At 33.1% G+C, this 19,574-nt stretch overlaps 3 protein-coding genes and 3 pseudogenes across 6 annotated transcripts; 2 read left to right on the top strand and 4 right to left on the bottom strand.

Annotated features, from left to right (window-relative positions):
* Nucleotides 1-315: 315 nt before the first annotated feature.
* On the bottom strand, nucleotides 316-3,281 carry SCAMP5 (SCAMP family protein). The gene is made up of 12 exons (NM_102939.4): nucleotides 2,988-3,281; nucleotides 2,432-2,524; nucleotides 2,291-2,353; nucleotides 2,165-2,198; nucleotides 1,926-2,048; nucleotides 1,765-1,827; nucleotides 1,562-1,655; nucleotides 1,430-1,475; nucleotides 1,279-1,346; nucleotides 974-1,022; nucleotides 826-891; nucleotides 316-724 (listed from the first exon to the last, which is right to left on the bottom strand). Exons 1-12 carry the CDS (start codon nucleotides 3,048-3,050, stop codon nucleotides 692-694), a joined length of 795 nt encoding a protein of 264 aa, NP_174485.1. The 5' UTR covers nucleotides 3,051-3,281; the 3' UTR covers nucleotides 316-691.
* A 16-nt stretch (nucleotides 3,282-3,297) lies between these two features.
* Nucleotides 3,298-4,019, bottom strand: AT1G32049 (annotated as a pseudogene). The gene has a single exon.
* Nucleotides 4,020-10,789: 6,770 nt separating this feature from the next.
* On the top strand, nucleotides 10,790-10,977 carry AT1G32045 (annotated as a pseudogene; the record flags this gene model as incomplete). Its single annotated transcript has 1 exon — nucleotides 10,790-10,977.
* Nucleotides 10,978-11,595: 618 nt separating this feature from the next.
* On the bottom strand, nucleotides 11,596-13,248 carry AT1G32040 (annotated as a pseudogene; the record flags this gene model as incomplete). The annotated part of the gene is made up of 6 exons: nucleotides 11,596-11,802; nucleotides 11,824-12,018; nucleotides 12,149-12,328; nucleotides 12,411-12,920; nucleotides 13,028-13,099; nucleotides 13,186-13,248.
* A 2,822-nt stretch (nucleotides 13,249-16,070) lies between these two features.
* AT1G32030 (plant-specific B3-DNA-binding domain protein (DUF313)) lies at nucleotides 16,071-17,072 on the bottom strand (the record flags this gene model as incomplete). Its single annotated transcript, NM_102937.1, has 1 exon — nucleotides 16,071-17,072. One exon carries the CDS (start codon nucleotides 17,070-17,072, stop codon nucleotides 16,071-16,073), a length of 1,002 nt encoding a protein of 333 aa, NP_174483.1.
* Nucleotides 17,073-18,598: 1,526 nt separating this feature from the next.
* AT1G32020 (F-box family protein) lies at nucleotides 18,599-19,114 on the top strand (the record flags this gene model as incomplete). Its single annotated transcript, NM_102936.1, has 1 exon — nucleotides 18,599-19,114. One exon carries the CDS (start codon nucleotides 18,599-18,601, stop codon nucleotides 19,112-19,114), a length of 516 nt encoding a protein of 171 aa, NP_174482.1.
* Between the last annotated feature and the right edge of the window lie 460 nt (nucleotides 19,115-19,574).

The following is a 19,574-nucleotide window of genomic DNA, read 5'->3' as shown; positions in this document are numbered from 1 at the left end:
ACCGCGATAGAGTCGGCACTAGTTGCTTATTCTTGGACACATTGAACGTAGTCTCCACCAACCACCATACAACTTCCATGTCAAGCATGAAACTATAACGGGTCAGAGAATTTGTTAGGTTAAAAAGTAAAAACTATGGACTCACATTAAATCTTTCCAAAAAAATTACTTTAATCTCTTTTGAGTTTTGACTCATGGAGTTTGCAAATGAAAAAAAGTTCTTATTTTGCTCAACAGAAGAATTTAACGAAGTTTTATCTCTCTCGAGTCATGGTGTTTGCAAAAAAAAAAATTCATAAAGTTCACGGCCATATCGAAACATCTATACTTTGTTATACGCAATGATAATCAGAAGGACCAGATTCTAAGATTCAGACCGAAGAGAGTCGCTACTAATAATTCATAGCTATGATTTTTTTTTGTCTAAATAGTCCATCCACTTCGCCGAAAAAAAATCCCAAAAGCTAAGAGACGATATTGGTATATTACAGACCAGAGAAGAACAGAGTAAAAAACATAAAGAAATGGCCGAACAACCACTCTCTCTTGCTACTATAGTAACTAAAGAATTTACCTCAATCAACACAACGCATCAAACGGTAAAATGGTAATTACATTCATAGGAGATACACATATTTCAGACCTTATATCGTAAGGGAAAATTACCATCATCTTCCTCTTTATCTCCTTTTCACTTGTTTCCCCTAAAGTAGAGGTAAATTTTCTGCAAAGCCAAAATGGGAAACCAGATCAATCAAATGTTTACTGGTTTCATCAACGTCAACAGTTTTGAAGAAGCCATGAAAAGTATGATCAGAGGCTTACCTGAAGAACCCATAGACTCAGCAGTGACTCCAAGCAGAAGAGACCGAATCCGATAAAGTAGAAGATCTGCCATCATTCATTAGGGTTAGACACATTGAATATATTATAGGCGTCGTCATGAAATGTAAAATAGGTGTATAGCTCATACCCCAGCTAATAAACTGTCTGAGATGACATCAATTGCTGCAAGCACACCCCTGTTGATCGAAATAAGAGAAAGGGTTTTTAAGTTAATCTCAAGGCAACAAAACATACAGAGGTGAATCACAGCTAGATTCTCACTTCTACTTGTAGTCATAATCCTCATTATTTTGTAACAACTGAATATTAATAAACCTTTCAGAACAATTTAGAACTTTCCAATTGAAGCCCTCACCAGACTAACCAACTACATATGAAGTAAGAGTACACTCAAACGCAAGTAGAAACGTAGGCTATTATTGGAAGACTTACGTTAATGATTTTCCATGGAAAAAGATTGGAGGGGCGATGGCAGCAACGATGCAGAAGCCAATGTGAATCTGTAAGGAGCTCAGGTCAATCATGTGGAAAATGGAAGTATATCTACTTAAAGGTAAGATATAAATAGGTTTTATGAACTCACCAAGTAGGTGAAGAAAAACCAACCAAACTTCAAAGCACTGTCAGTCCTGCAAGGCCGTAAAATGTATTTCAATTATATCGCCTGTAATTGTACTTATACAAATGGAAGAGAACCAGTGAGCAGGAATATTACCTCATGGCTCGGTAGAGTGGCCTGTACCATAGTACATAAGAGAGTGGACATCCGATCAATGCATATATTGTGGCCAGGAAAAAGATTTTAACACCTATCATTGATATTTTAAAACCACCATTAGTTGAACCAAATCCAATCAAAATTCTCATAAAAAAAGTTACCTTCATAATATAAAACATTGTAATATAGTGTAGGCTCACCTCCGCCTTTAATCCAGCAGACCATCGTTGCAATGACATTGAATACCAGACACAGAACGATACCTGAAATTTTAATAGTCGAACAGTCAAATACAAGCCCAACAATTCAACACATTAGATACACGTGATAAAAAAAGACAGAAAAACAAGATTAGCCTTACCTAACCAACTAGCGAAAGCCAGATACTGCAGCTTTTGTGCATGAACTGGTATCTCTTTAGCAATGTCATGGTGTATGATTGGGAAAAACGGTGGCCAGTTTTTATCATCTATCTGCACACCAACTGCAACACAATTAAACGACTATGGTTAGTTATCATCCACCACGAAATTTGAAGAGATAGTTCAAAGAAAGTCAAAACTAGTGAATAATATTGTCATCAAGTTGTCATCTGCTTACATTTAGCAATAGCTTCCTCTCTTCGCTTTATATCCTGGGTGAAATTACACAAAAGAACATCAATCAGTAGAAAATTAAGAAGCACATTGACGATATATTTGACAAAGTCCTATAAATAGTACAAACCATTTCTTTCTTCCTGAGCTCAGCTTCCCAGTCAGCAAGCTTTCTCTGTTTCTGTGAAGAGTCCTGCATCAATTAAACACACATGTTAGATAAATCCAAGTTAGAAAGGTTCAAGAGTTTAGAAGATATTGATGTCATTACATTCATATTATCCAATGGAATATCAACAGTAGCATCAAGGCTTTGACCATATTCAACTGGCCTAGATGCAGCAGGAACCCTTCCACCACCTTTCTGCAAAATTTATCAAAAGTTACTAAAATTCAAAAAACTATCAAACGTCAAGCACCAATAACACAAAGAATCAATCAACAATGAGTTTGATTCTCCAAAACTAAACGAATGAGTCACACTCCAAATTGGAAGAAATTACTCACAAACACTATTCATTTCTAGAAATTTTTTAACCTAGTTTCCAGATCCACAGATATAAGTTCAGTATTCCGAATAAACATCGAGAGATCCATAATCTCAACACTGTTAATATCATTTTCAAATAGAAATGAACCTTCCGTAATCAAAATGACATTACACAGTTCTCAGTCCTCAGTTTCTGCTATTTTCCATTTGCACAAAACTAAATAAAAACTCAACAAGTGAGAGATCTAGATTCCACTACCGTCGCGAACACACAAAATCCAACTAGAGAAAAAAACGAAAAGAAATCGAAGATTCAGGGAGAAAGAGAAAACGTTACCGAAAAAGGATTGACGATTTCTTCGTCCTCATCGAAAGGATTGGGATCGTGGTGGCGATTCATTGTTTGTTAGAGATCCTAGAATAACGATACTGATAGATTTGCCTCCTATAAGATCGCCGGGATCCGGCGAGAGGTGAAAAGAAAGAGAGAAGAAAAAAAAAGAGAGCACCGACTCCACTGTGAAAGCAAACTGATATGGTTGGACTCTCTTTTTCTTCTTTTTCTCTCCCACACGAAACGCGGAATTTGGAACTATTGGTATTTTGACGAAACTAACCCTAAGAAGTATATGGGCCGTTTTGGTTATTTGTTTCGGGCTTTAAAGTAGGCCCGACTCATTCTTTTATTATATACACGATTAGGGTTCGAAAACTTAGAAAGAAAAAACACATGATTTTATGCTATAAAGTATAAATTACTACTAATACATTAACCTGATGCTCGGAATCTCAAGCTACGTTTAAACTACTATACTTGAGAGATCTGGTCCGTAAGATTTGCGTCCCCTGGACGCTTAATCTCCACCATGCAAATGACCTCTACTAAAAAGACATACATAACAGCAAAGAACCAAACAAGCCATAGAGGGGCAACGATGAGAGTGAAGATGGGAGAAACAATGGAGATGAGCATGAGAGCTGCAAGAGCCCCAAAAAGATGGCTGATGTGTCCAACGAAGTGATGGATCGGAGCTTGGTTTCTATTGAGCTTTACTTCAGTGACTCGGAGGACGACGTAGATCAGAATAAAGACACAGAAAGAGAGGATAGTGGCTTGACGATCTGCAGTATTGGTTGAAGCTGAGGAATTCTCTGTGATCTGCAGCAAACCGATGGCTCCGCCGTTGATAACAGCGATAAGCTTGTGTACTGCGGAGGAATGATCAGTGTTTTCATCGCCGGAGTTAGAAATTAGGGTACTGTGTACCGGACTACCGGAGGAAGACATCTATATTGTTGGTGGGTTTTTTTTCTTCGGATCTCGAAGTTTTTGTATTTATAGGGGCAAAAGAGGAAACAACGAGGAAGCTTCGAGCCCAGTTTTTAAAAAAGTGGCGGACCTCATCTAAGTCAATTTATGAACTCATTCTATTTAATAAATTGAATGGTTGAGTTAGTCAATTTATAAACTCATTTTATTTATTCGATAGATTGAATGGTTAAATGAATAACTCATTTAAGTAATAATTTAATTAATAATTACTATCAAACAATAATCAATAATTTTCATTATTATTATTATTAAAATTGAAAATTTAATTCATAATTTTCGAAGAGAAAATTATGGATTTACATTTTGGATGGAATATTTTTTTAGCGAACAAATTAGGGGTTTACGTTTTTGGCAAAAATTTAGGGATTTACGTTTTTGACGAGAAAATTACGAGTTTACGTTTTTTGGCGGAAAAAGTACGGATTTACGTTTATGGCGAGAAAATTATGTTTTTGACCGAAATTAATATATGCTATCAAAATTGATATTTAATAAATAGTTGCTATCAAAATTAAAATTCAATTAATTTAATTAACAGAAATTAATATCAAACCAAAAATGTAATTAATTTTATTTTTAAATGTTTAAAAATATGTTTTATATTTTAATTATCAAAAATAAAAGATGGTTTAATTAAATGTTTTTTACAGTTATTTAAATAAATTTTGAATATTGAAACTAATTTCGAATTCAAACATATTAATTCAATATTTATAATGTTATATATATATATATATAAAGTAGGTTTGTTAGATTTGATTAAGAAATGTTTTAAAAAATATCTGATTGGATTAGTAATCTTGTAGAATATAATAAATACTATAAATCTCTATGACATAGGAATATAATTAGTTTTCTAATTTGAAAAATCTACGTAATTATGAATCTACATATATATTTTTGCAGCCATTTTATGAAATAAATCCTCAAATTGAAATTTATTTACAAGGAATGCCATTGACATTAATTATTTTCAATTAATTAATATTCCTAATTAATAGCATTTCCTTATCTAATATATCTCAATCAATTCTAATTACTTAAAAAAGAAAAATCTTAGGACATTATTAATATACTTGATTAAAAGATCAAATATTATAGTTAATTAAACATTTAAAATATTTAACGGAATAAACGTTTAGAATATTTATAATATGTGAAATCTATAAAAATTAAATAATCATTTGAAAAAAACTTTTAAATTGATTTAAATTATAATTTTTTTAATTAAAGTATTATTTTAAACAAAAAACAAAAAAATAATTTTTAATTTCACCGAACGGGATTAGATGGTAGGACGGGTTTATAATATTTATAATATATGAACTTTTAAACAATTAAATAACCATTTGAAATAAAAACTTTAAATTGATTTAAATTATATATCTTTTCAATTAAAGTATTTTTAAAACAAAAATAACAAAATAATGTTTAATTTCATTGAACGGAGTTAGATGGTAAGACGGATTTCGATCGATAAAATACTAGACGCTATACCACGGGTGAAATCCATTAGATATGTTTAATTTCACTGAACGGGATTAGATGATATGATGGGTTTGGGTCGATAGTAATACGAGACGGTATACCATAGGTGAAATCCTAAATATAAAAATCAAAATACAATTATATTATCTTATACACTAAAAAAAAAAAACTATATTAATAAAATAAATATAATTAAAATTTAAATTATTTAGTTATAATATAGATTTTAACTTAATGAACTGTATGTTATTCATCCTATATTTTTAAACAGTAAAAATTAAATATAGTAATTGTACACTAAATAATATGTAGATATAAGAGTTGTACATTTAGAAAATACAGAAAAATTAAATTCTATATATGTTAAATACTCTAAACAAGTTAAATTTTTATTTTTTAAAAAAGATATAACCCCGCGGTATACCGTAGGTTAAAATCTAGTGCTATTGAATAAAAGAATAAATAATTGGAAATAATTAAAGATTTTCTTCCCAAAATTTTTGTTGTAGGATTAGATCTTTATTGGAAAAAACGGCTATTTGTAATTGTAATGAATGACTTATATTGGAACTTATAATCTGATATTTTTAAAACCGGCTCAAAAATAATCTCGTGTTTCTAAACATGTATTTTTCATGAAATTTTTTTTTTAACTCAAGGACATTCTTGTAAATATCTGCAAACTTTCTACCCATTTGAATAAATGTACTTCAATAGTATTAGATTGATTGTCTATGATTTTTATCTCATTTGATAAAAGTCTGCACACTGATAATAAACCGTTATTTCCCTTTAACAACAAAAAGATAATAAACCGTCATTTGCATGCAATTTGTAATCACCCCCGCCCTTCGTCAAGTGTATTTATAACCTTTTTTTTTTTTTATAACCTTTGTAAGTCATAGTAACCTTCATGAATGCTGCCAAAAAAGAGGAAAAACGGACAGAAGAGAGTCCTGCTACCGAAAAAAAAGTGCATAATATTGGATTCAGACTCGATGAACAAGAAAAATAGAAGTAGTGGTTTTTCTTCACGTTTTATTGAATAGGTCAAAGATTATACGTGTATATATATATATATATATATTTTTTACTTACGTTGTATTGTCGTTGTCGTCATTATCATAAACACATCATAATAATATCTTAATCTCGTGTCTAGTTTTAACTGCATAACTAAATCTGAGATTTTCATAATCATGAGTTTAAATTCTATATGGTGGTGTTTGTTTTGGATTATTTGGTTGAGATCAATTGTTAATATAATTTGATGTTAATATATTATTATTAAACGATAAAATAAATCATAGAAAAAATATTGGAAAATAATTTGCTATTTAGATAAATAATTAAATTCAATTTTAAAATAATCATTATATATTTTAATTTTTAATATTAAAATTTAATTAGTTAACTTGATGAAAGGTTTAGTTTACTATATATACTCACATGCTTTTTTTGGCAGCGTTAATTAAATGCGCATGCATGGGAAGCGAGACGCCGATTTTGAAATGATTATATATAATTATTATATATTAGTAATGTTGATGTAAAATATAGGAAAAGAGGGCGTTATGACAATGAATTCGGCATTTTTATGTGTGTGAAAGAATATCGATTGTCCACCCAAAAGTTTGTTTCAAATAAGAATTATTTATCATGTATAAGAATAATTTATATTTCCTCCGTTCTTATTTAGTTGATATTTTAGAAGAATGCGCATAAATTAAAAAATTATTTAATTTTGTTTATTTTTAAACTAAAACATTATTTATTATTTAATCAACTAATAAAAAAATAATTTACAGAATAAAAATCATCAGAACTAATAAAAATAGAATTAGTTTTGCATTGAAAATTTAAAACATCATATATTTAAGAACAAAAATAAAAGCTTATAACATCATTTATAAAAGTACGGAAGGAGTACTTAAAAAAATGAAAAAACCCCAATAAAGTAAGCAACAAAATGAGAAAGAGAACGAAATTATAATCACCTTCGCGGTCATTAATTCGAAGATGACGGAGAGATAAACTGGAGTACAACACAAACAAGACCAAGACATTATGTGTATTAACCAGCTTTCAAGAATTAAGCAATACAATCATTATATGAATCAGCCTACAAAACGCCAAACAATGTCAAAAAACCAAGCAAACTATTAATGAGGCAATTCGTCAAACACCTAGAGGGCATTATCATAACTTCGGCCAAAAGCTTCTAAGAAATCAGTCTAGCCTAAATCGATCAACTCAACCCTACAAAATCAAATCCAAGTGTTCGTAAATCTGACCCATAACAAAATTGTACTAGCGGATGAAAACGAGAAGGATAAAGTGGGAGGAGGCTGACACAATTGAATGGCAAAGAACCGGGCGTCGAAGATAGTTTGGGGTTTCAGGCCAACAAAGTCAAAAGCGAGAAATAATTTAAGAAGAAGAAGAAGAATATGGAGATGAGAGCGAGAGTGACAAAGATAGAAATTACTAAAATCCAATAGATCAAGGGTATTATAATCATAGGAAAAGAGAGTGAAGAGGTAAAAAAGAGCTAGGAGAAGAGAATAATCTAGGAAGAAAAAAAGAATAGGGATCAAAGAGGTAAAAGAGAAAAAGAGGAAGAAGATATATAAAAATTAGGGTTTCATTTTTAATTTGAGAGTTTTTTTTTCTTTTTTTTTGGCTAAGTGTTGGCGGTCTGGACAAAAGTTTCGATGAATATCGGTGGTGTGAAATAATTTTATTTGAGGCTCTGTTAATATAGGGCTTAGAATTTTTGAAATACTATAATATAGTTACCAAAATTCGAATATCATCATTAATAGCAGTTACAAAAATGTGTTATTGTAAATTTTGAACCAAACAAATTATAACGTTTACATATTCATAAATACTATCCAAAATATAAGGCTAAATCTAATATAGTAAAACCACACCAATTATTATATTTTAATGCTAAAAATACTAATTATTCTTGTAGAATTAAACCGAAAAAAGAATTCAATGAGTCGGTATATTTCGGCGTAGAGAATACGAAAGGACAAACAAATGAATATGTTTTTTAGAGAAGAAAGAATATTAGTCGGTTATAGAGATCGATGGCTTTAGATAGTTGTGACGTGCAACAAGATACTTGCCTAGATTAATTATCTTCATATTATTTGAGTTTGTTGTAGAACAGAATAATAATTTTTCATGAGAGTAGAATTGAACATTTGAGTTTTAGTAATATGTAGTTTTAGAAGTATTTACATATATATTTTTGCAGCCATTTTAACAAATAAATTTTTAAGTTGGAACTTATTTACAAAAAATACTATTGGCATTAATTATTATCAATTAATTAATATTCTTAATTATTAGCATTTCCTTATCTAATATATCTCTATCAATTCTAATTATTTTTAAAAAGGAAAAATCTTAGGACTTTATTAGTATTATACTTTATTAAAGATAAATATTAAAATTATTTAAAATTTATAAAATATTTAGAATATTTAACGAAAAAACGTTAGAATATATATAATATATAAAATCTATAAAATTAAATAACCATTTCAAAAGAAAACTTTTAAATTAATTTGAATTATATATTTTTAATAAAAAAATTATTAGAACAAAAAAGTAAAAATAATGTTTAATTTTACCGAATTGGATTAGATGGTGGGACGGGTTTAGAATATTATAATGTATGGATTTTATAACAATTAAATAACCATTTGAAAGAAAAAAATTCAATTAATTTGAATGATATATCTTTTAAATTAAAGTCTTATTAAAACAAAAATAACAAAAACAAAATGTTTAATTTCACTGAACGGAGTTAGATGGTAGGACGGGTTTGGGTCGACAGTAATACGAGACGGTATACCACGGGTGAAATCCATTATATATGTTTAGTTTCACTGAACGGGATTAGATGGTAGGACGGGTTTGGGTCGATAGTAATACGATATGGTATACCACGGGTGAAATCATATAACAATCCAAATACAATTATATTATCTTAAATACTAAACAAAACAAATAATATTAATAAAATAAATATAATTAAAATTTCAATTATTTAGTTATAATCTAGATTTTAACTTAATGAACTGTACGTTATTGTTCCTATATTTTTTAACAGTAAAAATCAAACATAGTAATTGTATATTAAATAATATACAGATATAAGAGTTGTACATTCAGAAAATATAAACATTAAATCAATATATTTTTAATCGACTAAACAAATTAAATTGTTATTCTTAAAAGAACAAAATAGTCCCACGGTGTACCGCAGGTTAAAATCTAGTATATATTTAATTTTTGACCTTTTATTTTCTACTTATTCTCCTTGTCTACATATCATATGCATCAGGTCAAGTTGACCAATTATTTATATATGAGTGTCATATCATTACATTAACATGTATCGTTTTATATAATTAAAAAATAAAGAATAACAAAACTAATCGAGGAGAAATCAAAAGTAATTTGTTCTGTTAAATCCTTCATTAATCTTACTGTTTACTAATTTTTTTTAAATATTCAATAAAATTAAAAGTCATACTAATGTATCAAGTATTACTTTCATTCTACTTTACATATATTTTTTATTTTTTTATTAATAGTCATTGTTGGATCGGATTTCCCACAAGCAATATCGAATTTAACAGTAAGGACCGCGATCGCCATGGGAATAAAACAGGTTAACGCCCCAAGCCAAACAAATTACCTCGGGAACTTATTCAATGATCCACCTTGGGCTGGAACACAACGGTTGCCCCGAAGTCACCTGTCAAACGTTCACCGAGTCCTAAAGAAAATCGGAAGCAAAGACTTGTAGAAATCCAATAACGTTCAAAAGATCATTTTCAGGAAAACCGGATCATTTCCAAGAGTCTCAGAAATGATATTGGAGAACTTTCGAGGATATTGTCAAATCAGGAAGTTTTTCAAAAGTCTCCGAAGAATAAGGAATACATCCATAAGCTAATTATTTTCTGGATCCGACTTAGGGATAAATGGAATTCTTCCAAGAATATCGCTAGAGAGACAGTTTAAGAACTCTATATAAAGCGTCTCAAGGATTAGGCTTAAGGGAGACAAAAAAAAAAACACGCTCTCAATTTCAGACAATCCAAAAGCTCTGACTTTGAAGGCTAGACACTTTTCTTTCTATTTTCTAAACACTTGTATGATTAAAACAATCCTTTTCATCAATAATATCAAAAACACCATCTGTGGTTTATTATCGATTATGTTGTTCTTTGAGATTGTCACAAAGTTCATTTCTCGAGAGAACCCTAAGACCGATTTCGATTGTGCGAGTTTCGACTTCCACAGTCATTACTCGAGAATAGCTAAAAGGTGAACGCAGGAAAGCTGGGGGGCTAACTGGGAAGGTCCTTACCTGATTTTCAGAATCGTCCGACCCGACGTCTACGAGCTCGCCAACATGAATGGCAAAGCAGTTACGAGATCCTGCAACGTCATGCACCTAAGAAAATACTATAACTAAGCCCGAAGGTATGTATGGACTTGAACTATGAGGTGGCTTGATCCCTGAAAAGGGTACGTAGACAGCTCATCTTCAGATGAGTTCAGCTACCCCCCCAATCAAAAAAGGAGGGAGTGGATCTGTATATCCATACTCCCACGTCATTTTCCGAGAAGTGTTTTTAAGTGTCTTTTACTTGGAATTTCCAAAGTTGTTTCAACAATATTCGACTTGTCACGTTTTCAATTTGAATTACACTGCCTCGGTTACAGCGCGCTATACAAATATTTAAGATTAGAATCTGATCGGAAGTTCTCCAAGCAGGCTGTCAATTCTATCTTTTGAAACCTCGGTTATATATTTAACACCGTTGTCCCAGCCCGTTTCTAAACGCTGGTAATAGACTGAGAAAATTCAAGTCTACTTACTTAAACCCAGTTCTCATTACACTTGTCTCGAGCCGATTATCTCGGCTACAAAATTTCCTACCTACATTCAACTTAGGAATTTCACGTAACGATCAATAAAAGGTCTAAAACGCCTTTGAATACTCATTCGAAAGTTCAATACAACCATCAACGCTTAAGTCTTTACAAAAAAAATAAAAAATAGAGCAAGAAGCAAAGTGCCGCCTCGAGGTCACTGAGCAGGCTCATCTTCAGAATGGCGCGTCTTGTCGCGCAGATTTGAGCCTGCCTGGTTAACGACACCCACTTTGTCCGAAAGCACTTCACTGGACCTCACTCCAAGACTGTATGGAATGGAGACGGGAGAGACTAGGGGAATCATCAACTTCTTCTTTATCTCCTCAGCAAACTTGGTGTATGCCGCCTCGGTGTCACCATACTCCCAAAGCTAGTGCGACACTTGCTTCTTTTCCTTAGCAAGGGCCCCTCCGCCTTCAAGTGCGGTAATTAACTCATCGTTGGCTTTCGCCTGGACGAGGAGCATATATCGATCGTAGGCTTGATAGAAAAGAAGCATCTTCGCCTCGGTGGCTTGAAACTTGTCAGCAAAGGTTGCTGAGGTCTCACGCCTAGAATTCCTAATAGCCTCGAGCCACTTCGTTTTCCCGACGCTCCTTCTCCTCGTTGAGCATACGCTTATAGCGTGGGAGGTCGGAAGATAGCTTATTGGTCATTTTGAGACTATGCTCGGCCAGCTAGCTATCTTTGTCCTTGTGGACGATGACTTCCTCCTTGGCTTTTTCCTTTGCCAGAGTCGCCTCTACTTCCTTTGATTCAGCCTCGGCTCGGGCATGCCCTTCAGCAGCGAGTTTCTTCTCCGCCTCGGCCAACTTTTCATTGGCACCGAGACAAGCCCGCGTGGTGGAATCGTAGGATCGCACCATCTTGTTCATTGAGGAGAAAGCCTAGTTTAAAAAAAATAATAATGATAATAAATATCAGAACAAGTCCAAAACTATGATCGGGAACAAAAGAAACAGGTTTTACCCTCAAAAAGAACGATGACGCCTCAGCATATTGCTCAGATTCTAGAAGTTTCTCAGGAGGAGGAAGAATACGCCCCCCACAGGAGGCGATAAGATTCGCCGAGGCGATCTTGTCTACATAAATTGGCTCGCCCTCTTCCCGACTGGCCTTCTTCTTCTTCTTTTTACTCTTCGCCTCGGGGTCCGTGCTCCTTTGGCGCTTTTCCAAAGCCTTCATTTGCCCTCTAGGCGGCAAAGCGGCTATCGGTTGTATACCCTCTGCATGTGCAGTAGCATCAAGAACCAGGCGGTTTTCATTCGCCTCGGTACCGTCCAGCACTGCAGGAAGGGTAGGGTTTACCACACCCGCGCTCCATTCCGGCATAGGAATCGTCTCGGACGCGACTCCCTCGGAGTAACCGCCGAGACTCCCACGTCTATCTCGGCAAGTCTCCTCTCTTCGGCCTCTTTCTTCTTTTGAGCCGACATTTACCGAAGGGTCAATTTTGTTGCTTGCATCTCCACGAAAAACCTTGATTGATGATCAAAAGACGCAGAGATAGAAGAGTAGGAAATACCGTTCGAGAATTTTAATGCTCGATCGAGACTTTTTTCGAAAAATGCTTTAGCCAATCACACTTCCGACAGACAGTTTCTTTTGGGCCCGAATGAGATCGTCAGGACAAGGTTCAAAGAAATTGATGGCATGATCTGCGAAAGACAAGAAACAAGGTAAGTATCGAGGGTAGCTGGCGGCTCGGTGACAAATAAACACTAACTACGTATCTAAAGAGTACCCTGTATCTCGATAGAGATTTTCCGAGGAGGTCTTCAGGAATAGAAGAGTCGTCGAGGGCCATTAAAAGGAAGTGGTCGGTATACGGCTCATCTTTGCTCGGGAACCCGCCGATAATCTTTCTCTTTTTAACGGGCGAAGCGTATGATGTAGGAGAATCTTCGAGGATATTGTCAAATCAAGAAGTTTTCCTGAAGTCTCCGGAGAATAAGGAATATATCCATAAGCCGATTATTTTCTGGAGCCGACTTAAGGATAAATGGATATCTTCTGAGAATATCGCTAAAAAAGAGGTTTAAGAATTCTATATAAAGCACCTCAAGGACTGGGCATAAGGGAGACAAAAGAAAACACGCTCTCACCTTCAGACAATCCAAAAGCTCTTACTTTGAAGGCTAGACACTTTTCTTTCTATATTCTAAACACTTGTACGATTAAAATAATCTTTTTCATCAATAATATCAAGAACACCATCCTCGGTTTATTATCGATTCTGTTGTTTTTTGAGATTTTTACAAAGTTCGTTTCCTCGAGAGAACCCTAATAACGATTTCCATTGTGCGAGTTTTGACTTCAACAATCATTACTCGAGAATAGCTAAAAATTTACTTGTGTTGTAGTTTAGATGTTTGCTATCTAATCTCATATTAATTTAGTAATTTTACCTTGAATATTTTTTCATTATTACGTTTTATGAATATAACATTCTCTTTTTTCATTTTTGTCTGTTATGATAACTTGGTATCATTGACTTACAATTTTTTCACGTAATGGTCTTTCCATACGTCAGACATACCAAAAAAACTAAAAAATGAGACTCTCTCCTATATGACTATATGTAAAGGATGACATCTAAAGTATTGATTAAAATTACTAGCATATTATGATGTGGTTGATATATTAGATGACGAGAGAATACATGAAATAAAGAATTGTTTCTTACAATTAAGTCAGGCAAGTTTTAAACCACATAAGTAATATAACTACATACATTGTATCAATATATCATATATTATTGTAAGCGTTCATGATAGTGAAAAATTAGGATAATATGTATATAAATAATCAGATTTATATTAAAAAAATGTAGAATTGATAGTTTGAGTCATATATGAATTTAATTATAAAAATTATAATTAGATAAAATAGATATGAATTTATTAATTACATAATAAAACAGAACATAAAAAGCAACAAAAATCATAATCATATTTTTCCTGCAATTTGTTTTATAAAAATTCCATGCGTATTATGGATGTTCATCTAGTCTTATATAATAAATAAGGGTTTATCTCTTTATTAGAAACTATAAAAAAAATTGATACATGGCATGTGTCCCTCTTTGTTGGTAAATACATGTTATATCATTCTAAAATCAAGTATACATAAATTATTTTTGATTATATTTAGATATATTTATATTGTATTTAGTATTTGAGCTTGAGACTGTATATAACAACTCACAATTGCTATACATTTTATTTAATTTATTGAGACGTAAAGTTATTGTTGCTAATGTATAGTCACTATGTTTATTGTTTTGAAAAAGTTTTATGAAAACGTTTTTGGTTTTTGTGCAAAGTTGTTAAAACGTATACACTAAAAGACACAAAGAAACATAATTAAGCATAATATCACCCATACAATATAATTTGCCATAACTACTGAATTAAGTGAGAAGAATAATACTTGTATAAATATGCAAGGGATTTGCATATGATAGGGGGTTTTCCTACTAAGATTAATGATAGGGGTTGATTTCCTCGATATATATATTGTACGCCTATAATTTTGGTTTGAATTGATAGTCATGTTCAACGAAATACATATTTAACATAATGATTTTCAAAAGCAAGCAAAACATGTTCAAAAGACCAGTCAGTTAATACGTACTATGGAAGTGGCTGAAGAAGTGATTGCAGCAGAAGGAGCCAAAGTGGAACTAACAGCTAGAAATTAAGCGCATGAGTCGCAGAAACAAGACTATGTTGAAGACTATTTCGCATTGATGAATGATTGTCAATAGAGAACGCTCTGGGGCTTGGTGAATGGTGAGTTCAAGGGTAGAGAGGGTATGGATTCAGAATTTAACTCTAATTTAGAGTTCTTTTTTTTTTTTTAACAACTTTAGAGTTCTTATTCGATGAAACTCTTTGAAACCGTACTTGCAAAAACAAAAAAAAAAAGTTGGGTTGGCAACAAATTTTGTTTTTGATTTTATCATTTTACTCTTTTTACTGAGTTTGAAATCAGAATCTCAATGCGTATAAATCAACATTGGTTGATCATGTTGGAGGAATGAATGTACAAAAAGAGTTGCATGATTTTGATCAATTTCATCAGCAATCTGGTGTTGACGGTCTAGTGGTAAATCTCCCGGATGGAGGTGATGGGTTCGAGACCCATGTTTATATGAATACTTTGTATAACTTGATGATTTATTCAATATCACAATGAGAGTATATATACAAAACAGAGTCTAGCTAGAGTATCACAGAGGACTTAATTACAATATCTAGTTTACATAATTAGAGAATTGACAGAGAATTAGGAGATATGATTGAGCAAATCATTTCCTATGATTGATCCTTAATAGTTTAGACTTCTGGAATGCATAACTAGAGTAGATTAAACAAGAAACCATATTCATGTCAAAATGTTATTTCATACCATATTAAAGATCTGAAACAACATATCAAGCTCCTACTAAAACCCTAATTGTAACTAGACCAAAAACCTATTAACCAAAAAAAAAGAAAAAACTAGACCAAAAACCAAAAAAAATGAAAATGAAAAAGAAAAACTAGACCAAAAACCTCCAGAATCACTGTGCGAATAGATCGATCAAGAAACTTGTCAGAGACAGAGAGCAAGGGAAGAGATACTCTATGCCATGTCAGGAGGAGGAGGAAGAACAAGGGCAAAGGAAAGGATTCCATTTCTACCTCGCCTGAAAGACCAAATACTGATGTCATCGTCTTTTTCCAATACGTTAGCCTCAACGATATCGTTCCACCCGCATATTATAGCGTAGTTCAAGCTTCCTTTCCCTGAATATTTCTTCATCTCCCGTTTCTTCAAAATCACACCCCACTTTACCTCCCATGGATCCACTAGAGTCGCTCCAACTCCATCCGTGTCATCTTCTAATTCTAGTAGGATTCTCAACTCAACAGGCGTCAAAAAGTCGTTACGAATTAGGGTGTTGAAAGGCATTAAGAGACGGCTCTGGACTGGTTTGACATCTGTTTCGGTCAGAGTCTTCTCATAGATTAGCCTCGGGCCTTCGCTTCCCTGCATTGTTCCCATCATCTTGACCAGCCACTCCGGCGCCTCTCTCCCTTTCCATGAATAAGGAGTCTTTGCTTTCTTGGGTTCACTATCACTATGCTTTCTCTTGAGGCTTGTCTCAGAATTAGGGTTTGGTGGGTTTGCCATCTCGGTGTTGTACTCAGCAAGTAAAGTTGAAGAAGAAGAAGCGTTTTGTGGGGTTTTCCTTTCGTAATCTCCAAGAAACGATGATGAAGAAGAAGATAAAAGCCCTTGAAGTTCGTTACGTGGGTCAGAAGAATCACCGGGGATCGTGTTAAGGTCGAGGAGCGATGAAGAAGTAGAAACCCTATGAAGATTTTGTTGGTTTTGTTCAGGGTTTCTTACAGTAACAACCGAAGTTCTTCTTTTTTTAGGGAAGAGATCAAAGAATCTCTTGTCACTCTCTTTTTCTTGTTTCTTTGTCTTCGCTTGGCATCTGGAGTTTACTTTCTTTGGAAGAAGATCACGGTGTTCTTCGTCGTATAACATAACGGAAGCATCCACTAAATTACAGAAATTACTCGAGCTTATGTCCTTCTCCGCAGCCGCGAGATGATCATTATAATACGTAGACATCGTATCAGACCAAAAACTCGAAGTTCTAAAGAAAAAAGGATAGAGAGAAGGGGGAGAGAGAGAGTGCCTCTCTTACATTAAATAATCTCTGCCTTTTTGTTTGCCTTTTCCTACATCAATAAGGGTTTCGAATCCAAAGAGGAGATAAATTAGGAATTGGTAGAGAGCTTATCAATACTCCTTTATTTACTTGATACCCAAGCCTTCCCGAAACTTTCCATTTTTTTTTGGTTTCTGTTTCTTAATTTTTTTATTTAACGTACTTTAAAGTGGATTAGTTAATAGTTTTTAACTTTAAGTTACTGATTGACTAATAACATAATCCTCTACAGTGGTTACTGGACTTATCTAAAATATCTGAAGATATTGATAAAGCCATGTAAAGTTTATCTGTTATTTAAATTTAAAAATACCTAATATAAACTTTTGACAAACTTCTCGGTTATGGGACCTTAATTTCTTCAGTTTAGCTGGAACAGGAAGATCAAAATATGAGTGAGCAGACTTTTTCACTGATTATATATTATTACATTTCATACAAGTTTTAAAAAACATGTTATCTCCTTATTAATTGTTTACTTGAATATGTTAATATCATAAACACATAAATATCTGCAACTAAATTTTACTGAGTACTTGCTATTTAGTGTATTTTAATTTATATTCCTTACATATTTGAAAACTAAGATTTATGTAATAATATATATAATCTTATTAAAAATAATCAAATGATTAAATTAATTTTAATGGGGAGATTTTTTTAAATGGAATTATATAAAAAATATCTTGATATATTATAATATTAGTTTAGATTATATTGATTAATTTAACAATAGTCCATTTTTGATAAAATATAACTAATTTTAAAATGAAAGAAAACTATATCAAGAAAATTTTAGTTGTGAATTTAAGAATAGCAGTTTCTAAAATAATGTGTGAGACCACAATTTTTTTGTTAATTTGACATTTTTTTAATAAAACTCACTTTAATTTCATTTTTTTTAAAAAAAGAAAAAGTTGAATGAAAAGTTGACAACTAGATTTTGAGAAGATTTTGTTCTCATCAAAATAGAAAATATATCTATTTATAATTAATAAAATTAAGAAATATTTTAAGAAGCTAATGTATTTAATTATAATGGTAATTTTTGTAAATGTTATCCTTGTAAAGGTCTTTATGAAAAACTATATAAACTATATAGTAGGTATCACTTGCTCACCTTAAAGCTAGATCTCCGGCCATATTCAGTTGACCGACGGTTAGTTACGTTCTTCATTCCTCCTCCCTCGATCGTAAGTTTAGTCAACAAACTCTCAAGGCATATAGAACTAGCTCATGTTGTTTTTCTTCATCTTTAAGCGATGGAGTGCTATAGAACTAGCTCATGTTGTTTTTTAACCGACTTTAATAAACCCCTGATTTTAAACGGCTTTAAAAAGCCCTAGTTTTTGGAATAAATTGAGAAACTCTCAAGGCATAAGGTTCGTTCTTGTTGTTGATATTGTCCTTGTTTTTTTTAGCGATCATGGAGTGCGATAGAATCAGCACATTACCAGATCATTTGGTAGCTAAGATAGTCTCATACCTTGGGATCAAAGATTCGATTAAGACAAGCGTTTTATCTAAGAGATGGGAATTTGTCTGGCTAAAGGTTGTCGGATTGGACTTAAAGAACTGTGACTTCCCTCCTAATGGAATAGCCTCCCAGATGGTCGTGAACAAATATATGGAGTTTAATAGTGGGTTACACATGCAATACTTCAAGGTAAACTTTGGCGGTAACACTGTATGTACCAACAGATTCTTGGAGTGGATCGCCACTGCGGTTGATCGCGGAGTTCAACATCTAGATGCTGAGAACAAGAATCCTGTCATTATTAAAGAATTCATGCCTAAGAAGATTTATAAGAGCAAGACATTGGTTTCTTTAAAGCTTGCAATAAAGATCTTCCTTAAGGCTCGTCATTTCATTTCAGTATTTATAGTACTGCAAGGACAGTCTATAGTACAGTTTTCTTCTCGATGTGGGACTTTCTCTTGATCAACAGCTTCCTCGAGGCGGGCTTCGTCTGATGCTAGGCTCTTTTATCTTTAATGGGCCGATCTTTTCTTCCTTCCTTCCTTGTTGCTGATTTCAATGTGTTGGGCTCTTAAACATGTTGGTGGGGCGAAGCCCATGTCCAACAGTTACTCCCCCCTTTCGAAATCCACTCAGGACCTTGAGGAAGCCGTACGGTTTCACGCTGCCAGCTGCTAAGCTTCTGGATCTTTCCCTACCGTGCGTGAAGTCCCTGAAGACGCGTGGGCGGGCCCAGCTGCAATCATTATTGCTAGGTTTTAGGCATAGAGCCCATTACTTCTGTCGCTCCCGGAAAGTCTATTCTGTCTTAAATCAACATCAGCCGTCTTCGAAGCACTCCGCTCCAAAGGTAATAACTTTCTTCAACCCTTCGACTTTGATTTTCTGATTCGTTCTGCATTCTCTTGTATGCGTGCCTTCT

This window comes from Arabidopsis thaliana (genome assembly GCF_000001735.4).
Source record: "Arabidopsis thaliana chromosome 1 sequence".
NCBI classification, from domain to species: Eukaryota; Viridiplantae; Streptophyta; class Magnoliopsida; order Brassicales; family Brassicaceae; genus Arabidopsis; species Arabidopsis thaliana.
Note: the sequence above shows the minus strand (reverse complement) of the source record. Positions and strands in the feature narration are given on the sequence as shown.

Bases quoted from the DNA above. Each gene is read 5' to 3' on its own strand.
- SCAMP5 (NM_102939.4), bottom strand. From the start codon at position 3,050: ATGAATCGCCACCACGATCCCAATCCTTTCGATGAGGACGAAGAAATC. The intron at 2,525-2,987 runs GTAACGTTTTCT...TAAATTTTGCAG, and splicing joins AAATCGTCAATCCTTTTTCG to AAAGGTGGTGGAAGGGTTCC. The intron at 2,049-2,164 runs GTAAGCAGATGA...ATTGTGTTGCAG, and splicing joins AGAGGAAGCTATTGCTAAAT to TTGGTGTGCAGATAGATGAT.